The sequence below is a fragment of the Artemia franciscana genome, chromosome 13, assembly GCF_032884065.1.
Source record: "Artemia franciscana chromosome 13, ASM3288406v1, whole genome shotgun sequence".
Taxonomy (NCBI): Eukaryota; Metazoa; Arthropoda; class Branchiopoda; order Anostraca; family Artemiidae; genus Artemia; species Artemia franciscana.
In genome coordinates, this window is record NC_088875.1 from 46,774,899 (window position 1) to 46,796,472 (window position 21,574).

At 36.9% G+C, this 21,574-nt stretch overlaps 1 protein-coding gene across 4 annotated transcripts in view; it reads right to left on the reverse strand.

Annotated features, from left to right (window-relative positions):
• Positions 1–17,416: 17,416 nt before the first annotated feature.
• LOC136035011 (ubiquitin-conjugating enzyme E2 W-like) overlaps positions 17,417–21,574 on the reverse strand; it is a 38,570-nt gene continuing 34,412 nt past the window's right edge. For all 4 annotated transcript variants that reach the window (XM_065716589.1, XM_065716587.1, XM_065716586.1 and 1 more), the window contains exon 6: positions 17,417–17,979. In XM_065716589.1, coding sequence (XP_065572661.1) covers positions 17,663–17,979 — 317 coding nt within the window. In that variant the 3' untranslated portion in view covers positions 17,417–17,662. The remainder of the gene's footprint in view (positions 17,980–21,574) is intronic.

Sequence of the window (21,574 nt, forward strand, 5' to 3'; positions counted from 1 at the left end):
TTGTCAGTTTTTTTCCTTTTTTTAGTTTTTTTTTCTTTTTCAGTTTTAAGTTTTTTTTAGTTTTTTATTAGTTTTTAGTTTTTTTCTCTTTATTTTTTTTGTAGTTTTAACCTTTTTTTAGTTTATTTTTAGTTTTTTTACTTTTTTAGTTTTTAGTTTTTTCCTTTTTTAGTTTTTTTAATATTTTCTTTTTAGTTTTTTTCTTTTTTAGTTTTTTTTTTCTTTTGTATTAATGCTATAGCCAAGGTTCGAACCTGGAACCTCTCGGACCTAGAACCTGGAACATAACGCTTTACCAACTGAGCTACTGTATTTGTATTTGTATCGGATTAACGACGCTTCTTGACAGCTAAGGTCCCTGCGTCGGCCTTGTAGTGCATTCCCGCAGCATGGTTCATCTCTGGGTCTCGTATTACCACGCTAAGGTCAAACCCACTGTGCCAACACAGGTAGTTATATAACTGAGCTACTTCGGCTTGAATACATTCGTTTTTGAATTGGTATGTGATGAAATAATTCTATAAATCTATCTATATTCACAGGTGGGACACAGGGACACAACTACAATGGCGCGTAACTAATATGGCACTTAACGACTTACGCGCGCGGGGGGGCTTGGGGGGTTGCGAAGCGCCCCACCAACTAGGTGTTGGGGTGGCGCGAAAAATTGCGAATATACAACGGCGCGTAACATTAGTTACGCGCCATTGTAGTTGTGTCCCTGTGTCCCACCTGTGAATATAGATAGATTTATAGATGTGTTTCAAACTACGTAAAAATTGCGAATATACAACATTCTTGGCTTTCTCTTTGTCTGTGCATATACAAAGCCGTATGTACTAATAATGACGTCATATGCAAACGCTCTTTTTACAAACAAACAAACATGCATACACACAACTCGCTTTTATATAGATAGATAGATAGATACAATACAAATTAACTGCGTAAAACTTGCGAATATACAACATTCTTCGCTGTCCAATTGTCGCTGCATATAAATAGATTGTCAGGTTTACCGACCCTTGAACATGCAACGTACAACTGTCCATGAGAAAAACAATCAGTATTAAGATCTATACCACATTTTTCTAATGATTGACCTTGAGCTTTGTTAATGGTAATTGCAAATGCTAATCGAATTGGGAATTGCAATCTTTTAAATTGAAAAGGCAGATCCGTTGGAATCATGGGAATGCGAGGAATAAGAACAGCCTCACCCTCAAAAGGCCCTGTCGCATCCAAAAAGAAAATTTCTCCAACGTTGTTATCGACACAATGCATTTTCGTATCATAAATGTCTTTTTGTTCCGACGTTAACTTGGAAATGTTATTTTGTAAATACGACAATAGATCACTCGTACTGTAACTTTGTTCACGATCCAATTCTACACATGTCGAAACAGCAGCGATACTGTTAGGTGAAGGCATTCCCAAATCCTGAAGAGGTTTGTTTGTCATACGTACGCCCAAATCTTCTATAATAACTAAAGTGTAGTTATAAATTTCTGATGTAAAATCAAAAGTCATATCTGACGTCTCTAACTGTTTTCGATGGAGTATATCTTCGGACATTTTTGACTTATATTTTTCCCATAACTCTGTAGGAGCTGATGGAGAGCAAGTTGTTAAAATGATGCCAAACAATGCACGAATTTAGCAGCAAGTCTGCTTTCGCGTTGCTCTGGTAGTTCCTCGGCACGCTTTCTGTTCTTTCTTTCTCTATCAGCCTCAAGCCTGTTTCCTTGCTGTTCTTTTGATTCCTCGGCACGCTTTCTTTTCTGACTTTCTCTATCAGCAGCAAGTTTTTTGGCATAGACTCTTTGAGCATCTTCCTCGGCTGTTGCCATTTTAAGTTCAGTCATTTTAAAGTTAAACATTAATAGATTTCTACGTGAACGCATGTCTTATATATCTTTAATGACGTCACCGTCATAACAAAAATGACGACAACTAACTTCATGACGTCAATCAACACACAAACATGACGTCACCTGACAGACACATCCACAGACAACTTATTTTTATATATATAGATATATATGAGGGGGTTTGCCGCCCCTTAATATCTCACTCTTTACACTATTTAATTTTTCTAGTATTTTTAAAAAATAATGCTGGAAAATCCTGCACCCCCTTCATGGAATTTCTCTTCGCCTATGAAAAATTCCTCCGAAGGAAAATCCTCCCACAAAGCACCCTCCCCTCAACCCCTCCCAACCAAGAAATCCCTCTGAATAGGTCTTTGTTTATCGACTATGCTGAACAAAATGGCTATCTCAAAATTTTGATTTAATGACTTTACGAAAAAATGAGCGCGAGAGGGGGCCTAGGTGACCACCAGTTTTTTGGTCTCTTAAAAAAACACTAGAACTTTTAATTTCCGTTAGAATGAGCCCTCTCGTGACATTCTAGGGGCATTTGGTCGATAAAATCACTCCTGAAAAAAAAAAAATGCACCCGTGATCGGTCTTCTGGCGAAAAATACTAAGTTCCACATTTTTGTAATAGGACCTTGAAACTTCTACAGTAGAGTTCTCTGATAGGCTGAATGTGATAATGTGATTTTCATTAAAATCCTATGACTTTTAGGGGATGTTTCTCCCTATTTTCAAAAACAAGGTAAATTTTTTTAGGCTCGTAACTTTTGATGAGTGGAACAAAGTTTGATGAAACTTATATATTTAAAATCAGCATAAAATCCAATTCTTCTGATGTATCTATTAGTATCAGAATTCCGTTTTTTACAGTTTCGTTTACTATTGAGCCGGATCGCTCCTTACTTCACAGTTCATTACCTCGAACTGTTTTATCATCATAAGACTTAAAAAATTTGATTTTTTTCTTTCGAATCTCAGGTTTTTCTAGGAGCTGCTAACATTAAGATTGCTTTAACTGAATTGGAAAATTATAGTGGTTTTGCAATTCCAATTTTATTACAGAGGTACTTCCGATTGCAGTTCTAGGATATTTCAATACTTTATTCACAAGCCGGAACTTGGCATTATACGGAAAGTTTCTAAAATAAATAATCAAATATATATAACAAAATACATATTATAATCAAACAAAGGTATTCCTTTAATCACTCAAATTGCTTATGAAAGAGAGAAAAGTGATCATAAATACACACAACAAAGAAGTTTTTTTCGGGGGGTGGGAGGGGGTTGGGGGTGTAAGATGTTGCAAGAGAATTTTGTCAAGGAAAGCACTGACTGGATAAAGAGAATCTGGCAACTATACGAGAAACAGTACAGAATGAAATGTACGAGATGGATACTGTCATCTATATTTTTCGATTGCAAAAACACATATCATTATACAGAGAAGTCCATAATAGATACCTCAGAATGGCAGTCAGATGTCTTAAGGGGTAACAAAAGGATTTGATATCAAAAATGGTTTTAGGACAGGGTCTGGTTGGTTTCCAACCACTCTCGGGTTACAAAAAAAATGACTAGAACTCTTTTTTTCCAATCCAAAAGAGCATTCTCCAAAGTTTTTACGGCCATGAGGGAGAGGTTGCGGATGAGTAATGGGCAGCTCCCTTCTATACGGAACAAATCTTGCTAATTTTGGGGTTTAATGTTCCTCCTCACTTTCATAATAAGGGTAGAGACCAGAAATATTCCAAGAAATCAAGTGGAATTAAATATCAATTTCTACCTCCAAACCCTCCCCCCTCCAACTTGGAACTAATTGTGTAGTCACTTGAATACTCAATGAGATATAAGACGTTTTGGCATTAAAATGTACTCTTTGAGGTGTCTATCCTATCTCTAACATCAGAAAAGAGCAAGGGAGGGGGGTGACTGCCTTAAACACTTTTGAATCTTAAAAACGGCACTGGAACTTTCAATTGTCAATTAAATGAGCCCTCTCCAAACTTTACACAACATCCCTTCCCATAAAAACCTCATATCTTAACAACGAGCAGCTTGTATAGCATACAGTCCTTACCCAAAGGCATGGTTATTTGGCTTTTGGACTATTTTGAACAAAATGACGATCTCGAAATTTGATCCTATGAATTTTTGGAAAAAACGGTTTGGGTGATGGCTTGTTGCCCTCTAATCACTTTTGTCTCTTAAAAGAGGAACTAGAAATTTTGATTTTCAATTGAATAAACCCCTTCCGAACGACCACCTCTTCCAACAAAATGTCTCTGGGAAAAAAAATAATAATACATTGAACCCCTATGCCTCTTTACTATGGGCAACGCTACAGCATTCCCTCTGGCTTAAACAGGTGAGTATAGCTTTCCATTTCCCTTCTAATGAATATCCCAATTATCCTGAGAGAAAATAAGGGAGAATTTTTTGGGGGATACCTGGATCCCGAAGATATTGAGCCAAGTTCATAAGTATAAAAACATCAAATGAGCCACAAGGTAGTCCCAACGACTTGAAAATTTCTCAATGTTTGCATAGTTACACGACTTAATTTCTTCTGAAAACAAATAAAATGGCAACAGTTAGTTTAGATAAAAAAAATATTGTCTAATCCTGGGAAATAGACAGAACAGCCATGGTTATATTTCAAAAAGGTGTTAAATTCGATTCCAGAAAGAGGACTCCTACGACTGATTAGTTAAAAAGAAAAAGTTTTCCTGGTTTAAGCAAAGAGTGAAGATGAAATTCGAACAAAGCTATTCTTTAGCAGTTTATAAAACGCAAATCTGCAATATTGGTTCAAAATAAACTAACTTGCCTGAATCCGTAGAATTTGTTAGACTGAAAATAGAGAGTCAACGACACGAAACACAATCAGGAGCAAATAACAAAATCCTTAATTACCACATAGAAAATAAAAAACTAAGCTATTCGTTTAGTATACGTTACTCACTCAAATGCTTCATTTTTTCGGAATCTGTTTGTTCGACCCTCAATCCTAATAAATATTACATAATATGGTGAAAATATATTGCTTTAGAAACAAATTCGAGCTACATATTTGCACATTACGAAGGTGGGGATGGGGTAAATTATAGCGGGCCTGCATACAAAATACGTTAGACACACTTGTCTGCATATTATGAAGTAAGAATTGTTTTCTAACTACAAACTGTCCAATAATTTTACCACCACTCCACCCCACCCCTATTGCACAAATATACAACCCGAAATATATATTTTCCATCTATTCTGTCACTTGTCTCTGTCTTGTCGCTAAGCAGAAAGAAACTAACGAAGAGTTTTTATTCAGCGTTAACTTGAATGAGTGGCGTATAATACACAAGTAAAAAACATATTTATAAGGTTCTTAACAGTATCTTTCATTGGCCATAAAATCACTATGTATATAACAAAATTCTAAAAACGGGATTTTGATAACAAAAATACTCAAAAGAATTTGTGGGGAAATTTTTGTGGGAAAGCTAAAGTGACGTATTAAGTAGAACCTATAATGTCTAACAGTTTCCAAAAATTTCTATTTATTTGACACGGGACAACATTGCATGAATTTTAGATCTTTCAAGGAAATTCACGTTCTAAATGAATTCTTTAGTTGAGAAAGGTGATCTGACATTTGTCTTGAACTAGAGGTCAGATGAGGAAATATATTGGAAATTATAGGACTAAAATGACCCTTATCAGTACCCTCTGTGTGGAAAGGAGGAAGATCTTATCCATTTTATGGGTACACGTAAGAAGTCGGTGGATTGGAAACGGAGGGGGGGGGGGTGAATTCATATTTTGGAGTTGATTGTTTTGAGAACACTTTGGAAGGTAAAATTTTTGATGATTTTAAAAGATCGGGTAAAGTCGATAGGGTTGGCACCGGTATAAAGATTATCTGTTCAATAAATTCTGACCCGTTTAAGGTTAATGAAGTAGTGAATCGTTAGTATTATTTGTTATTATTGTAATTATTTTGTGTGCAAGAATTATGTGTTATTTTATTGTCTTATTATGGTATTATATGTCAATAACCTAACATTTTTTCTTTAAGGTTAAATTCATGTTTGTGAAAATTCATTTCCAGCCCCCCATATATTGCCTAAGATTGTATAAGCAACCAAACTAAAAATCAAACTAACAAGCAGCAGAAATTCTTTCTTTATAGTATTGGCGGAAGCATATTTATATTAACCATAATATCATATTTCCTTCTATTATTATTCAAATTTGTAGTTGATTTAAAAAATTATTTTTATTCTTTATTCAGAACAACATCGCTCAGTTTAAACTGGAATTCTCGGGTCTACATTAGGGTGTTCGTATCTTTTAGAGGGGGGGAGGAATACTGGAATATTGTTCGAATGAACCCCACAAAACGATTCCCCTGTCCAAATATTGAAATAGCTTTCATTTCGAAACGAATTGACCTTTTCAACGAACAATTCTAAGTACAATTCACATTCAACTTTTCGTGAAATTGAAACAACTTCTTGTTATTTTAGATTACTTGCTATTACTGAAAAAAATGCACCTATTACTGACCCAAATGCCGTTCGAATTGATCTTGATTCGCTCCTATGCCTGACAAACAGAGAATTAGTCATATTTCATAAGCTTTATAATTTGTGAACGCCCCACTCTTTACGCTAAGGTTTGACTCTTTCGCTCAATTTTAATTATAAAACAGTAAATAACCTTAGCGTAAAGAGCGGGGCGTTGAGGAGGGAACAGCCCCTTTCATACACGGAGTAATTTAAGTTCGTTTAAAGTTCTAATGTTGCTTCTTACTTTCAGTAAAAAATAAATAAATTAAAATTTGATTTCGGAACGTTTTGAATTGATGTATGTTTGATTTGGCTCTCCACAAATGAATAATTAAAACGAAATTTTCGTATTAATTTTCTTTTCTAAATGGCTTTGTCTTAGTTTTGTTCAGACGATTTTGAGAAAAAGGGTGGGGACGAGACCTAGTTGCCCTCCAATTTTTCGGTTACTTAAAAAAGGCAACTAGAATTTTTTCTTTTTAACGAACATTTTTATCAGTAAAAAATACAGGTCGCTTATGATTTAAATTACGTAACGAACTTCTATATTCGTATATTTTTATTATATATATGAGAGGGTTCGCCCCCCCCCCCGTTAATATATCGCTCTTTACTCTAAAGCTTTAATTTTGTCCCAATTCTTTAAAAATGACCCCTGAATCACAAAGGCGGTAGAATAAAAAGTTGAAATTACTATAAAAAACCTTTGGCGTAGAGCTCCACCTTTTCAACTTCTAAAAATACAAACATTAAATGAACTCAGGGCTTGAGGATTTTTCTTATATTAATTTATTTCATCATATACCTATTCAAAAACTACCATATACAAGCCAAAGTAGCTCAGTTGGTAGAGCACGGACAAATAGATTGCAACGGTTTCGACTATCGGTTGTAGGGGGTTCCAGGTTCGAATCCGTGCTTCGGCAATATTTCTTAAATGTGATTAACTTTCTGAGAGAAAAAAAGTCCTTTTGTTACCCCTTCAGACATCAGACCGCCATTCTGAGGTATCCATTTTGGACTTCTCTGTGTAATGATATGTGTTTTATGTTGATATAAAACATTATAATCATATGTGTTGATATGTAATGATACATGATATGTGTTTTGGTTGAATATGTAATAACTACCCTCTTATTTCAGAAGAATGTTTTTTTTTTGTAACATTGAAGAACATATTCACTTGTTTATTTTTTACATGCTAAATATTTTGCCATGACAAAAGGTAGCTAAAGAGTGAGTTGTACTAATTAGAACCAAAACTGTAAAAGATAGTCTTAAATGCTATATTTGTAAACAGAAAAGAACCAAAAAAATAAATTCACAACGATATTTGGCAGCAGTTCTGTCACTTACTTGAAGAACTTTTACTTGAAGTACTACTTAAGTAAAATTCTCCATTACTTGTACTTGTACTTAAGTAAAAACTCTAGGGTGTACTTATTACTTGATATTTAAGTAAGATTACGAAATGCTTATTACTTAAGATACTTTTAATGTACTTGTTTTTCAAATACTTTTCAAATACTTTTGTGTGCGTGTGCTTTGGCAATGTACAAAAAAACATTGCGTAATAGAGACATCTATTATCAAAAATCGTAACAAGTTGCTGAGAACACATGGTCGTGAATAAACCGAATTCCCGATAGCATGTTTGAAGAAGAAGCAGGACCTTTCATGTCATAACCGTCTTTAATCTCAAACTAACTGAAAAGTCAGCATGGCCAAACAACTTCCATTTATACTCCAAGGGAGGTACTTTACTGTGAAGGGGGAAATTGACCAAGAGGGGTCTGTGAATGCATCCTGCAAGTTTTGCCCCAACAAAACTATAAAGGGACACATACATGCAACGACCAACTTCCACAGGCATTTGAAGGTAAATAACTCCTATTTGCTGCCTATTTGTATTTATGTCATGTGTCTTTTTTCTTTAGTGTCATAGTTAGCCTTATTCCATCGATTAATGGGCCACTCCATCACTCCAGGGACTGATGGCCCATTGGTAAATGTCAACTTTCGTTCCAAGTGCTCTAAAGTGTGTATTACTGCATATAGCAAGATTCTCATTTTGTTTCTTTGTCATTATTACAGAAGCGCATCCGTTTTTTTGCTTTCTAAAATCCCCCTCCAACGAAACTAAAAATACGTAAAGTAGGCTTGCGGTAAATTTATGGCAGTTCATATAGGGTAAGATGACCAGTATTGGGACACTTAAATCACTCTGCCAATTCTGGGACAGAATCTTTGGTTGGATTGCAACATGTCCAATACTGGGACAAAAGACAACAGGTTTTTTGGAAGCAACCCAGAAAAATGTATACATTGGGTGTCCAAGATTAATTCTTTTGTCCAAGTAATGGACATGTTGTAATCCAATCAAAGCTTCTGTCCCAGAATAGGCAGAGTGATCAAAGTGTCCCAGTACCAGTTGTCTTACCCTATTTGACTTACCAATAAAGTGAACATACCACTCTATGCCTTTTTTATGCTCTTTACGAATATAATAATTGCTTCTACCATACATTCAAACAGAAGCACTTTTTGAGCTCTTAAAAATGACAAATTTTCAAAAAATATATGAAACTTCATGTAAATGACTTACCAATAAAATGAACATACCACTCGATGCCTTTTTTTCTGGCACTTGGTATTAACCAAGTGACATATAGCAATTGCAGAGTTGGTCTGTCTGTCTGTCGGTCCTGGTTTTGCTACTTTAGGCACTTCCAGGTAAGCTAGGACAATGAAATTTGGCAGGCGTATCAGGGACCGGACCAGATTAAATTAGAAATAGTATTTTTCCGGTATTGACCATCTGGGGGGGGAGTAGGGGGCCTGTTAATTCAGAAAAAGTAGAAAAATAGAGGTATTTTTAACTTACGAACGGTTGATCAAATCTTAATGAAAGTTGATGTTTGGAAGGATATCATGTCTCGGAGCTGTTGTTTTAAATCCCGACCGGATCTGGTGACATTGGAAGGGGGGGGGTTGGGAGGGGGAATCTAAAATCTTGGAAAACACTTAGAGTGGAGGGATTGGGATGAAAATTCGTGGGAAAAATAAGCACAAGTCCTAGATACATGATTGACATAACCAGAACGGATCCGCTCTTTTTGGGGTAGTTGGGGGGGGGGGGGGGGGTAATTCTGAAAAATTAGAAAAAATGAGGTATTTTTAACTTACAAACGGGTGATCAGATATCAATGAAATTTGATATTTAGAATGATGTTTTGTCTCAGAGCTCTAATTTTAAATCAAGACCGGATTTGGTGATATTGGGGGGAGTTTGGGGTGGGGGAACCTAAAATCATGGACAACGCTTAGATTGAAGATATCAGGATGAAACTTGGCGATAAAAATAAGCAGAAGTTTTAGATACGTGATTTACATAATTGGAATGGATCCGCTCTATTGGGGGGTGGGTTAATTCTGAAAAATTAAAAAATGATATATTTTTAGCTTACGAAGGAGTGATCGGATCTTCATGAAACTTCATACTTAGAAGAACGTCGTAACTTAGATGTCTTATCTTAAATCTCAACCTGATCCAGCGTCATAGGGATGGGGCAGTTGGGGGGGGGGGGCAGAAATCTTAGAGAATACTTAAAGCCGAGAGATCCGGAGGAAACTGGATGGGAAGAATAAAATCCTGTCTAAGATACGTGACTGACATAACCGGACCAGATCTGCTCTCTTTGGTGGAATTTTTTTTTTTTTTGGGGGGGGGGGGTAATTTTGAAAATTGAGGTATATATAACTTACGAAAGGGTGACCAGATCTTAATGAAATTTGATATTTAGAAGGATCTTAAGCTTTAAAGCTCAAATTTCAAATTCCGCCCAGATTCTGTGACATTGGGGGGAGTTGGAGGGGGAAACAGGAATTATTGGAAAACATGAAAATTGGGGTATTTTTATCTTACGAAAAGGTGATCGAATAGGTGATTTCGAAGGAATTCATGTCTCAGAGCTCTTATTTCAAATCCGAACAGATCTTTTTACATTGGGGGGAGTTGGAGGGGGAAATCTTGGAAAACACTTGGAGTGGAGGAATCGGGATGAAGCTTGGTGGTTAGAATAAGCAAATGTCCTTGATATGCGATTGACGTAACCATACCAGATTTGCTCTCTTTGGGGGAGTTGGGGGGGAGGGGTTCAGTGATTTGGCGAGTTTGGTGCTTCTGGACGTGCTAGGACGATGAAAATTGGTAGGCGTGTCAGGGAGCTGCACAAATTGACTTGATAAGGTCTTTTTGCCATATTCGACTATCTGGGGGGCTAAAGGGAGAGGAAAAATTAGAAAAAATTAGGTATTTATAACTTATGAGTGGGTAATCGGATCTTAATGAATTTGATATTTAGAAGTACACCGTGACCCAGAGCTCTTATTTTAAATCCTGACCGGCATTAAGCCTCTTATTTTCCTTTTAAATCAATCTATTGATTCTTAGAATTTTGCTGGAGCTCATACTATATGAGCTCTTGGCTCTTAGCTCTTCTCGCCTCGTCACAAGTGCCATATGAGCTATTAGCTCCTTTTATGAGTAAAAACTTATCAAATTGCACCTACAGTTTATGCAGATTTCCTGAAGATTCAGACTGAAAATATTGGATTCAGACAGATGGTATTTGTGTCATAAAACATTTTTTTCACACTCTTCTTCATGATACAGTGTCTATTTAAAAGTTATATAATATTTTTTTTTTATTATTATTTCACAGTTCACTGGTCGTCAGTGAGCTAAAATCCCTTGTTTTGTGCTAAATGTTTCCTAAATACTGTAGTCCATTAGTTTAATTTTTGTCATCTTGTCAACTTTTGGATGGTAGAAAAAATCCATCAAGAAAGGTTTTTGGGATCCGTCTGTCCGTCCGTCCGTCTGGGCAATTGATTATAGCGAAATCAAGAGAACCGCCAGTTGGATTTGGATTAAAATTGAACTATAGGTGCCCAAGACCATAAGACACGTTAAGTTTGAAGATGAAGACCCTAGCTCAAATAGGAGAAGGGGGAGAGGGCTTTAAGTGGTAAAAAAGTTATTTTTCGTTTAACTCAGTTTAACTTGCGAATGAAGTAATGGATCTCAATGAAAGATAAGCCAAAGATGCCAAATACCATAAGACACATGATACTTGGAGATGAAGACCCTAGCTCAATTAGGGTGACGGGTAGGGGGCTTTAAGTGCTAAAAAAAGTTGAGTTTTTCATTTAATTCAATGCAACTTGCGAATGGAATGATGGATATCAATGAAAATTGAACCAAAGATGCCCAAAACCATAAGACGCATCAAGTTTTGAGATGATAACCCTAGCGCAAATAAAACGAGGGTGAGTGGTTTTTAAGTTCTGAAAAATTGAGGTTTTTGTTTAATTTAGTATAACTTGCAAACGGAGCAACGGATCCAAATGAAAGCTAGACCAAAGATGCCTAAGATTAGGAATTATACCGAATTTTGATATCACAAACCCTATTTCAAACAGGGCGAGGGCGGCGGTCTCAAGTTTTAAGAAAGTTGACTTTGCCTTCAATTTAGTAGGGCCTATATAACTTATGGATGGAGTGACGAATCTGAAATCAGATTCGTCTGAATACTTGAATTTGCAGGAATGAATTTGACACAATACCACCGCATTGGATCCCGCTAGAATTCACCAGACCTGTTGTTCTTGCTCTATAGAATCATTTGTTTTCAGGCAGGTCATCCCACCGCATACACTGAGTTTATAGCTACAAATTCAAGAAAATCAGGGAAGCGAAAACAAAGTGAAATTCGGGAAAATGTATCAGATGAAACTGAAAATGAAACTGTAAAAGGGGAATTCTTTGGAAAGAAGCTAAGATGCACGAAAGAACAAGCTAACCAGTTGATCATGGACTATGTTGTGACGGATATGCGACCATTAAGCACTGTGAATAGTGAAGCTTTCAAAAGCATGATTTTAGGCCTCAATCCGTATGTTGGCCCAATAATGTCTAGAGAGACGCTAGCAAAAAAGATCGACCAATCGCTGTTCGATACAAAGAAAAGAATTACTGAGATTTTGGAGAAAACCGATTACGTCACAATGACTTGCGATATCTGGTCTAGCAGCAACCGGAGTTTCATGGGTGTTACTGCTCATGTCTTAGATGGTAACAATCATTTTTTGCCAATGATTCTTGCTGTTAGAAGATTTACAGGTTCACATACGTTTGACAGAATAACTGAAATGATCTTCAGCATTTTTCGAGAGTACGGTTTGGACACCAATTTAGAAAAAGTGAGAGCTATTGTGACGGACAATGCATCAAATTTTGTAAAAGCATTCAAACAAAATGCAAAGCTTACCATTGAGCCACAGATTGAAGAAGGTGACTCGGATACAGACATTGATTTTCAATAGGGAGAGCCAGATAATATCGAGACAACTGATTTGCACGAAATTTTTAATACTTATGGACGTGCTGGTTTAGTGTCACCATCCGTCAACATAAGTGAATCTGCTACCACAACTTTTTCCCTTGTATGTGAAGATAGTGGCAGTGTGAATCACGCTTTAGCTTCTGACAATAAACCAGGAACGGAAACTATGAGTGACAACAGTGACCATGTTCATAAGTTTCCAGGTGAAGGGTCTGAGTACGAGCTGGAAATGCATTTGCCACAGCATTTCCGTTGTTGCAGCCACACGCTGAATCTGTTGGCAACAACTGATGCAAAGCACGTCTTAGAAAAAGACCTTAACTTCAGGAGAGCACTGTTAAACGTTAGAGCAAAGTGTCAGTCAGTGTGGAATTCATTAAGCAACGGCTCAAAGAATAACGATCTTGTCATGGATGTTTTTAAGAAAAAGTTGATTCGCCCTAATGCTACAAGATGGAACTCTGAATATGATGAACTGAAAAGAATTCTTGAATGCCAACAAGCTGGAAAGCTGACCACAGTTTGCGACGTACTAAAGAAACCAAGATTTATACAAAATGAGATAGACTTTCTAATCGAATATGTCTCTGTACTGCAACCTATAGCAATAGCCCTTGACATGCTCCAGGTAGAAGACAAAGCTTTCTTCGGGATAATTTTTCCTACTGTTCGGTCACTGGAAAGAAAGCTGCAAAAGCTCCAGCTATCTGTCAAGTATACAAAGGCACTGGTTGGGACCCTGTTAGAAGGACTTAAGCAAAGGTTTCCATTCCTCTGTGGACCTCCATCTCTTTATGCTGACTACCACCTGGCCACCAGTTCTCATCCCTATTTCAAAGATAAATTTCTAAGAGATGAAGACAAGGAGACTATTGTGAGAATGCTTGTGAACGAGGCAAAGGCATTAGGAAGTAAACAGAGTACCAGCAAAGACATAGTTGGATTTTAGTTACTGAGATCTCCACAGAATTTCTTTGAAATGTCTGACGAAGAGGAAGCCACCATTCAGTCGGATGAAATGAAAACAACAAGAGTTGAAGTCTTGCGTTATCTAAGTGACTCTAGACAGGATGTGTCAGTTTTGAGACACTATCCTATGGTGGAGTTGGTTTTTCGGAAGTTCAACTGCATACCACCTACATCAGCGCCAGTGGAGCGTCTTTTTTCGAAGGGGGGCGTGATTCTCTGTCCAAAGCGTAGCTCTGTCCAAAGCGAAGGTTCGAAAGCCTGGTTCTTCTCAAAGCTAATAGGAGCCTTAAAATGTGAATGTTATGTGCCAACTTTTTATTCCTTCTGCATTAAAAATTTTTCAGTGTTAAAGATTTCTCAGTTGACAGAGGGGCTATTGTGGTATTGGCCTCTTACGTTCGTTTATACAAATAGGTGGGGTTAAACGTGAAGAAGAGCTCCTGATTCGCTCGGCTCAAGTATTAACCACGGGGCTGTGTGTAGTTTCTGAAAAACATATAAATGTACTAAAGAAATACTTGCATGCCGGCTTTCAATAAAGACCTGGCACTACTAGAAAACAGGGGATTACCTGGGATGTGTCAATAAAATTAGACTGTCTTAGTCAGAAAAGATTCAGTCAGTAGATTCCCAATTTCTAGAATAAGGCTTATTATCTTGCATACAGTTTCCCCCTAATCTGGAAAATCAGAAGCAAAAAATATCCCTTTTTCAGCATTGAAAAGCCATAGTGAAGCTGTAAGATTTTTTAGTCTGGGTGTCATAATTTCATGATTTTTAATTCTACCCATGGCTTGCCCAAAGCCTAGAAATAATCCTTTTCCAAAATGAACCATACTGAAGCCAACCTTCAACCGAATATTCCATCCCCAGAGAAAGACTACTTTTTTATTCTTTTTTTCTTGGGAGATTTTCGATTTAATTTCATGGTTTTTGCCACTTCGTGGTGTGAAAACTACTCCTAGAAATAGATAAGTTGCAACTTCTGCAGTTTGACCAACCGTATGGAATGCGTCTGAATCAGCGGGCTTGCTGCAGGCCAGTGATTTACCAATATACGTTTGTAGAGAGTTTTACTGACCATCTGAATTGACTACGCAGCGTGCGGCTTGCTTGATTGAAAACCCGACATGTAGGAAGTAGATGCCATACATTTTCATTGCGCGTCTGAAATGTAACTTGAAAACTTGAGGCAGTTTCCTTGCAAAGGCGCCTAGGGTGATAAATGTCACCGAAATAGTAGTAGTAGTAGGCAGGTTCAATAGCAAAACTTGACAGCTACCGATGATTTGCGTTTCTTTAAAACATATTCAAAATTAAGCTACACTTGTAAATATAAATCAAACTATAAACATTGACTCTTATTGTACATATCGACGAAAACCGGGACGAAAGAATTATCATATCAGTTTCTTCTTGCTTTTACGGGAGCTAACTTATTTGCTTTCTCGTTCTTGATGGTAGAGGTTGATCAAGTAGAATATCACGGTTCTAAGATTTAGAAAGCAAGAACTTTCCAAAACTCATTATCAGTGTTTCATACCGATTTTAGAGTGACGACAGTCCAAGCACTTTCAGAACCTTTTCGTAGGGGATGTCACGGCGGCCCAAGATGATCGATACCACTCACTTCTGAACCAATTTAAGCTCCTGACAAAGATACACTGTTCTAAGCGCTTAGGGCGCCCAAACAGGGCAAGTATATTCCAGAATGGGGCGGACGTACTTTATGTATGCATACTTGATACTCTCTGTGTTCGCACTGAACCTAAGCATACCGTTTAAAGTCAGTAGACTAGCATTTGCACTTTTAATCACGTTTTCGATATGTGCAGCAAAGCTGAAGTCATATGAATCAAGACTTCATTTTCGTACTGTTCTTTTCTTTCAGCACGCTGACAGCCAGTGACCTTCAGCTAGCTGCCGAAAGTGTGAATTTTTGCTGTTCTTTTTTATTGAGCTTTGATTTTTCTAATTAAAAAAGTCTGCAACTGATTCAATTGACTCCTTACTTTTAAATTTGTGTTTTTTTTTGCTAAGGTTTTTGCTTATTGAAGAATGGACTACGTTATTACCTTTTATCTGTTTTAAAGCCAATCCTAAGTTTGTTTTTCTATTTTCTCGATTTTTCAACCACTCCCAAACGTTTCAAAATAACCCTGTATTTCTTCAAACGCGCCAGATTTGACTGAACACTAATCACCAGAAGTTTTTTTTGGCTGCACTTAATTGTTTTGAAAGTCTTTTGCATTTCAAGCCGTTGTGTTGAAAATCAGTTCAGATTATTTTTGGACTTTGTTGGGTGTGTTGCCAAACGAAGAAAATGGTTAAAAACGATAAAATTGAAAGTCTGGTTCTTGATTAAGATTTTCAGGAGAGGGATAGCGGGAGGTGACATGTTATAGTCAAGGGAAAGGGCTAAGAAGCCTTCAGAATGGCTTTAACAAAAAGGTAGCATGGGCTTGATGGGCTTGATATATATAAATATATATATATATATATATATATATATATATATATATATATATATATATATATATATATATATATATATATATATATATATATATATATATATATATATATATATATAGCTATGACAAAATACATAGAGTAAGTACTTGAAGTACTACTTAAGCAAAATTTTGGCATGTACTAGATGCTTGATACTTAAGTAAGAATTGGGAGAGTACTTACTTGATACTTAAGTAAAAAACAATGAGTACTTAATACTTGATACTTAAGTAAAAATTTGGAGTACTTGTTGCAGCACTGTTTGGCAGTACTCTTTTTAGGGGGTTTCAGGTCATTTTTTAACCATGAATATGTGTTTGTCTTTTTCTCTCAGAAAGTTTTTTATACAAAATACAAAAGAAAAAAGTAATCACAATTAAAAAATATTGCCAAAGTCAGCATTCGAACCTGAAACCTCCTACGACCAACTGTCGGAACCGTTGGAAGTAATTATCGGCGCTCTACCGACTGACCTACTTCCGGTTGTATATACGAGTTTTTAAATAGGTATATGATGGAATAAATTAATATAAGAAAAATTCTCAAGTACTGAGTTCATTTAATGTTTTGTATTTTTAAATGTTGTAAAGGTGGAGCTCTACGCCAAAGGTTTTTTATAGTAATTTCAACTTTTCATTCTACAGCCTTTGTGATTCAGGGGTCATTCTTAAAGAATTGGGACAAAATTAAAGCTTTACGGGGGGGGGCGAGCCCCCTCATATCTATATATATATATATATAGATTAATAAGTTGTTTGTGTACTGACGTCATGTTTGTCGAGTCGACTGACGTCATGTTTGTCGACTGACGTCACTATAAGGATTGAGCATTATGCCGTCATGAAGTTGTTTGTCGACTGACGTCATGATTGTCGACTGACGAAATTACAAACCGGGACACCGGGACACAAATGACGACCGGGAGACAGGGAATATAAATCACGACCGGGGCAGTCAAAGAGAAATTACAGACTGGGACACCGGGACACAAATAACGACTGGGACACAGGGAATATAAATGACGACCGGAACACAGGGACACAACTACAACAGGGAAGCGGGGGGGGGGGGGCACAGGGGGATATATAAATGACGACCGGGACACAGGGAATGTTCGATTAGCAATCACCATCAACAAAGCTCAAGGGCAATCATTAGAATAATGAGGTATAGATCTGAATAAGGATTGTTTTTCCCATGGACAATTATATGTTGCATGTTCATGAGTCGGTAAACCTGACAATCTATTTATATGCACAGACAATGGGACAGCGAAGAATGTTGTATATTCGCAAGTTTTACGTATTAAAAACATATCTATCTATATTCAATTTAAGACCAATTTAAGACTTCTTAAATTGGCTTGACCTTTTTGCAACGTAACAAGTTGTGACATAATATCTGTATGAATTTCACTAAACTGATCTTGGGGAATCTCTTTTTTCAATACTTCTTTAACCCGTTTAACTTCATGAGAATCAGTCAAAGGATCGTGAACCAGATCTGGTTGTTCTGCAGTTGAAGAACTTGTTCTATCATTAACTGACATATCAGGAAGATTGAGATGGAACTTAGAATATTCTTCTCTGTCCAGTGTGTCTTCAGCCACAGATGTCATATATTCGTAGTCGCCATAATCTGTTTCTGTAAGAGGGATATCATCCAAATCTTTCAGGGAAAACTTTCTTTTTGAATGGTCTGCACCTTTGACTGTGTAATATGGCGCGAAAAAAGCTAAAAAGAAAAAAAAGCTGCAAAACTAAAAAAGAAACTATATCTATATATATAAAAATGAGTTGTTTGTCTGTGTACTGGCGTCATGTTTGTGTGTCGACTGACGTCATTATAAGGATTGGGCTGTATGTCGTCATGAAGTTGTTTGTCGACTGACGTCATGTTTGTCGACTGATGAAATTACAGACCGGGACACCGAGACACAAATGACGACCAGGACACAAATGACGACCGGGACACTCCAAGAGAAATTACAGACTAGGACACCGGGACACAAATAACGACCGGGACACAGGAAATATAAATGACGACCGGGACACAGGGACACAACTACAACGGGGACGCCAGGGGGCACAGGGGGATATATAAATGACAACGGGGACACAGGGAATGTTCGATTAGCAATCACCATTTATAGATCTGAATACAGATTGTTTTTCCCATGGACAATTATATATTGCACGTTTTCAAGAGTCGGTAAACCCGACAATCTATTTATATGCACAGACAATGGGACAGCGAAGAATTTTGTATATTCGCAAGTTTTACTTAGTTAAAACATATGTATATATATATATATATTCTATATTCACAGGTGGGACACAGGGACACGACTACAATGGCGCGTAGCGACTTATGCGCGCGGGGAGGGGGGCTTGGGGGGGGGGCGCGAAGCGCCCCCACCAACTAGGTGTTGGGGGACACAGGGAATATAAGTGACGACCGGGACAGTAAAAGAGAAATTACAGACTGGGACACCGGGACACAGGGAATATAAATGGCGACTGGGACACAGGGACAAAACTACAACGGGGACACCGGGGGCACAGGGGGAATATATAAATGACGACGGGGACACGGGGAATTTTCGATTAGCAACCACCATCAACAAAGCTCATGGGCAATCATTAGAATAATGAGGCATAGATCTGAATACGGATTGTTTTTCTCATGGACAATTATATGTTGCATGTTCAAGAGTCGGTAAACCTGACAATCTATTTATACGCACAGACAATGGGACAGTGAAGAATGTTGTATATTTGCAAGTTTTACGTAGTTAAAAACATATATACATATCTATCTATATTCACAGGTGGGACACAGGGACCATAAATACACACAACATGTCTAAAATTTGTCCCTATTGCAAAAGGATTGAGCATTATGACGTCATGTATGTATTTTGAATTTTTGTATATGAGGTCATTATAGGAATCAAACAGGCTTGCGGCTCAAAGAGATAATGCCAAACAAGAGCAGCGTAAAAACAGGGCTGCGGCTAAAAGAGAAAGTAACAAAAGAAAGCGTATCGAGGAATCACAAGAGCAACGTGAAAACAGGCTTGCAGCTCAGAGAGGTGAGATAATGCCAAAAAAAAGCGTACCGAGGAATCACAAGAACAATGTGAAAACAGGCTTGCGGCTCAAAGAGAAATTACCAAAAACATCGTGCCGAGGAAAAAATTGTTTAAAATGTAAAAAACTGGTAATTGCACAAATATTTCAATATATTTTGACAATGGATTAAAGTAATTCGAAAACCTTAAAGCAGAAACCCAAAATTTTGAGGTTTATTAGAGATTGTTGAGTTTTAGAATGAATTTACGTCAATGTATTAATATATTTATATATAATGTCAATCTATACTTGCAGTTAAAATTTTTTTTTTTTTTTTACTAGCACTGAGGACGGCTTAGTCTTTTCAAAATATTTGTTTTTTTTTCTCACTGGCTGAAAATCACCCTTGTATGGTTTCCTAATCAATTATTTTTTTGTATTTATTTTTTTTTACGGTGTACAACGCACAGAACTTCTTTAAGTATCAAACTGTGTTTTCTAGAGTAGGTGAAAATGGTACACCAGAACAGGTTGAAATCGGAAATCACGATTTTTTCAAAGGATTGGAATCAGGTAAATTTCCCAAATTCTAAGAACAATTCCACTGTATCATTCAACTGTTCGTGAAAATGAAACAACTTCTTCTTGATTTAGATTACTTGCTATTACTGAAAAAAATGCAGCTATTACTGACCCAAATGCCGTTCGAATTGATCTTGATTCACTCCTAAGCCTGACAAACAGAGAATCAGTCATATTTCATAAGCTTTATAATTTGTGAACGCCCCACTCTTTACGCTAAGGTTTGACTCTTTCACTCAAATATAATGTATAAAACAGTAAATAACTTTAGCGTAAAAAGCGGGGCTTTGAAGAGGGAACAGCCCCTTTCATACACGGATTAATTTCTGTTCGTTTTAAGTTTTAACGTCGCTACTTACTTTCAATAAAAAAAAAAAATATTTTTTTAAAATTTACCAATAGGGATTTGTTACAACTTTTGATTACCGTACAAATGACAAAACCCGACATTATACTAGATATTCACAGCGACTTCTCCAAACTCTGAAACCAGGACGACAAGCCAGTTGCTCCGCTTTCCATATGGATCTCCTCAGATATCTTTTTATCTTTCTTGATCTTAATCTATAAAGGTACAGGAATTGTAAAAACACACAAGTAACTGCTTTGGCTAATTGCCAGAAAACCATCGCAAGCCCTCGACATTTCAATATCACTTGTTTGTTGCTCTTCTTTAATGTTTGTTCGACTTTAGCTTCCTGTAGACTTCAACTTTGCTGGCTTTAACTTCAGAAGGGCAGTTATCAACAGCTAAGTCTTTTTGGGAGGGGGCGGCGCTATAAATCTTCAATGAAGGGTTTTAGAATATGCTAATTTTAGTGGAATTTCCATGGGACATTATTTTCAAGGGGTTACAAGCTTTTTTTCGAAATTCTAAACGCAAATTTCGAAAATAGAAATTATAGTTGAGTTAAAAGTGGATAACAATCATCATTCCTGGATTTCTTTTAGTTGAGTGTTTTTAGCATTAATTTTTCTTTTAATTTTCAGTTACTATGGATTGAAGATCCTTCTTTAGTAGGTTGCACCTGCTGCTACAATAATCATATAAGAATTAGAGACAAACATCAATGGCTGCTTTGGCAAAATTATTAATGCAATAAAAGCAAGCTGAGTAATTATATCGAGGCTCCTGCACTACATATTTAAAACAACAAAAACCTAAAAGTCTCAAAAAAGACAAATTTTTCGGTCAATCATTATCATGAAGACTTGGACGGCAAATACCATTATACAGGGTTTTTTTGGAAGTCCTGCAGGCTTTAGGATACTAAAAATCGCTTACCTTACCTTAGACCATAGATCCTCCAGAGCCAGCGGTGGCGCATATTGCGTCTACGAAACCTCATCAGACATCTCGGAGCTGAGCTGTAGCCGTAAGGTCCTCCAACTGGGGTTGAAGAGACATCGCCGCATTACTCAGGTCTCGGTCGTACTGTCGTCGTAATATTACCTTTAAATTTCGCTAAGATTTTTACTTTTCATATCTTTTCTTGTAAATTTCATTTGGGTATAACAGTTAAACTGAGCTAAAAAGTTGATGATGAAGTATATTATGACGTTCTTCCGACTGCATGCGATCT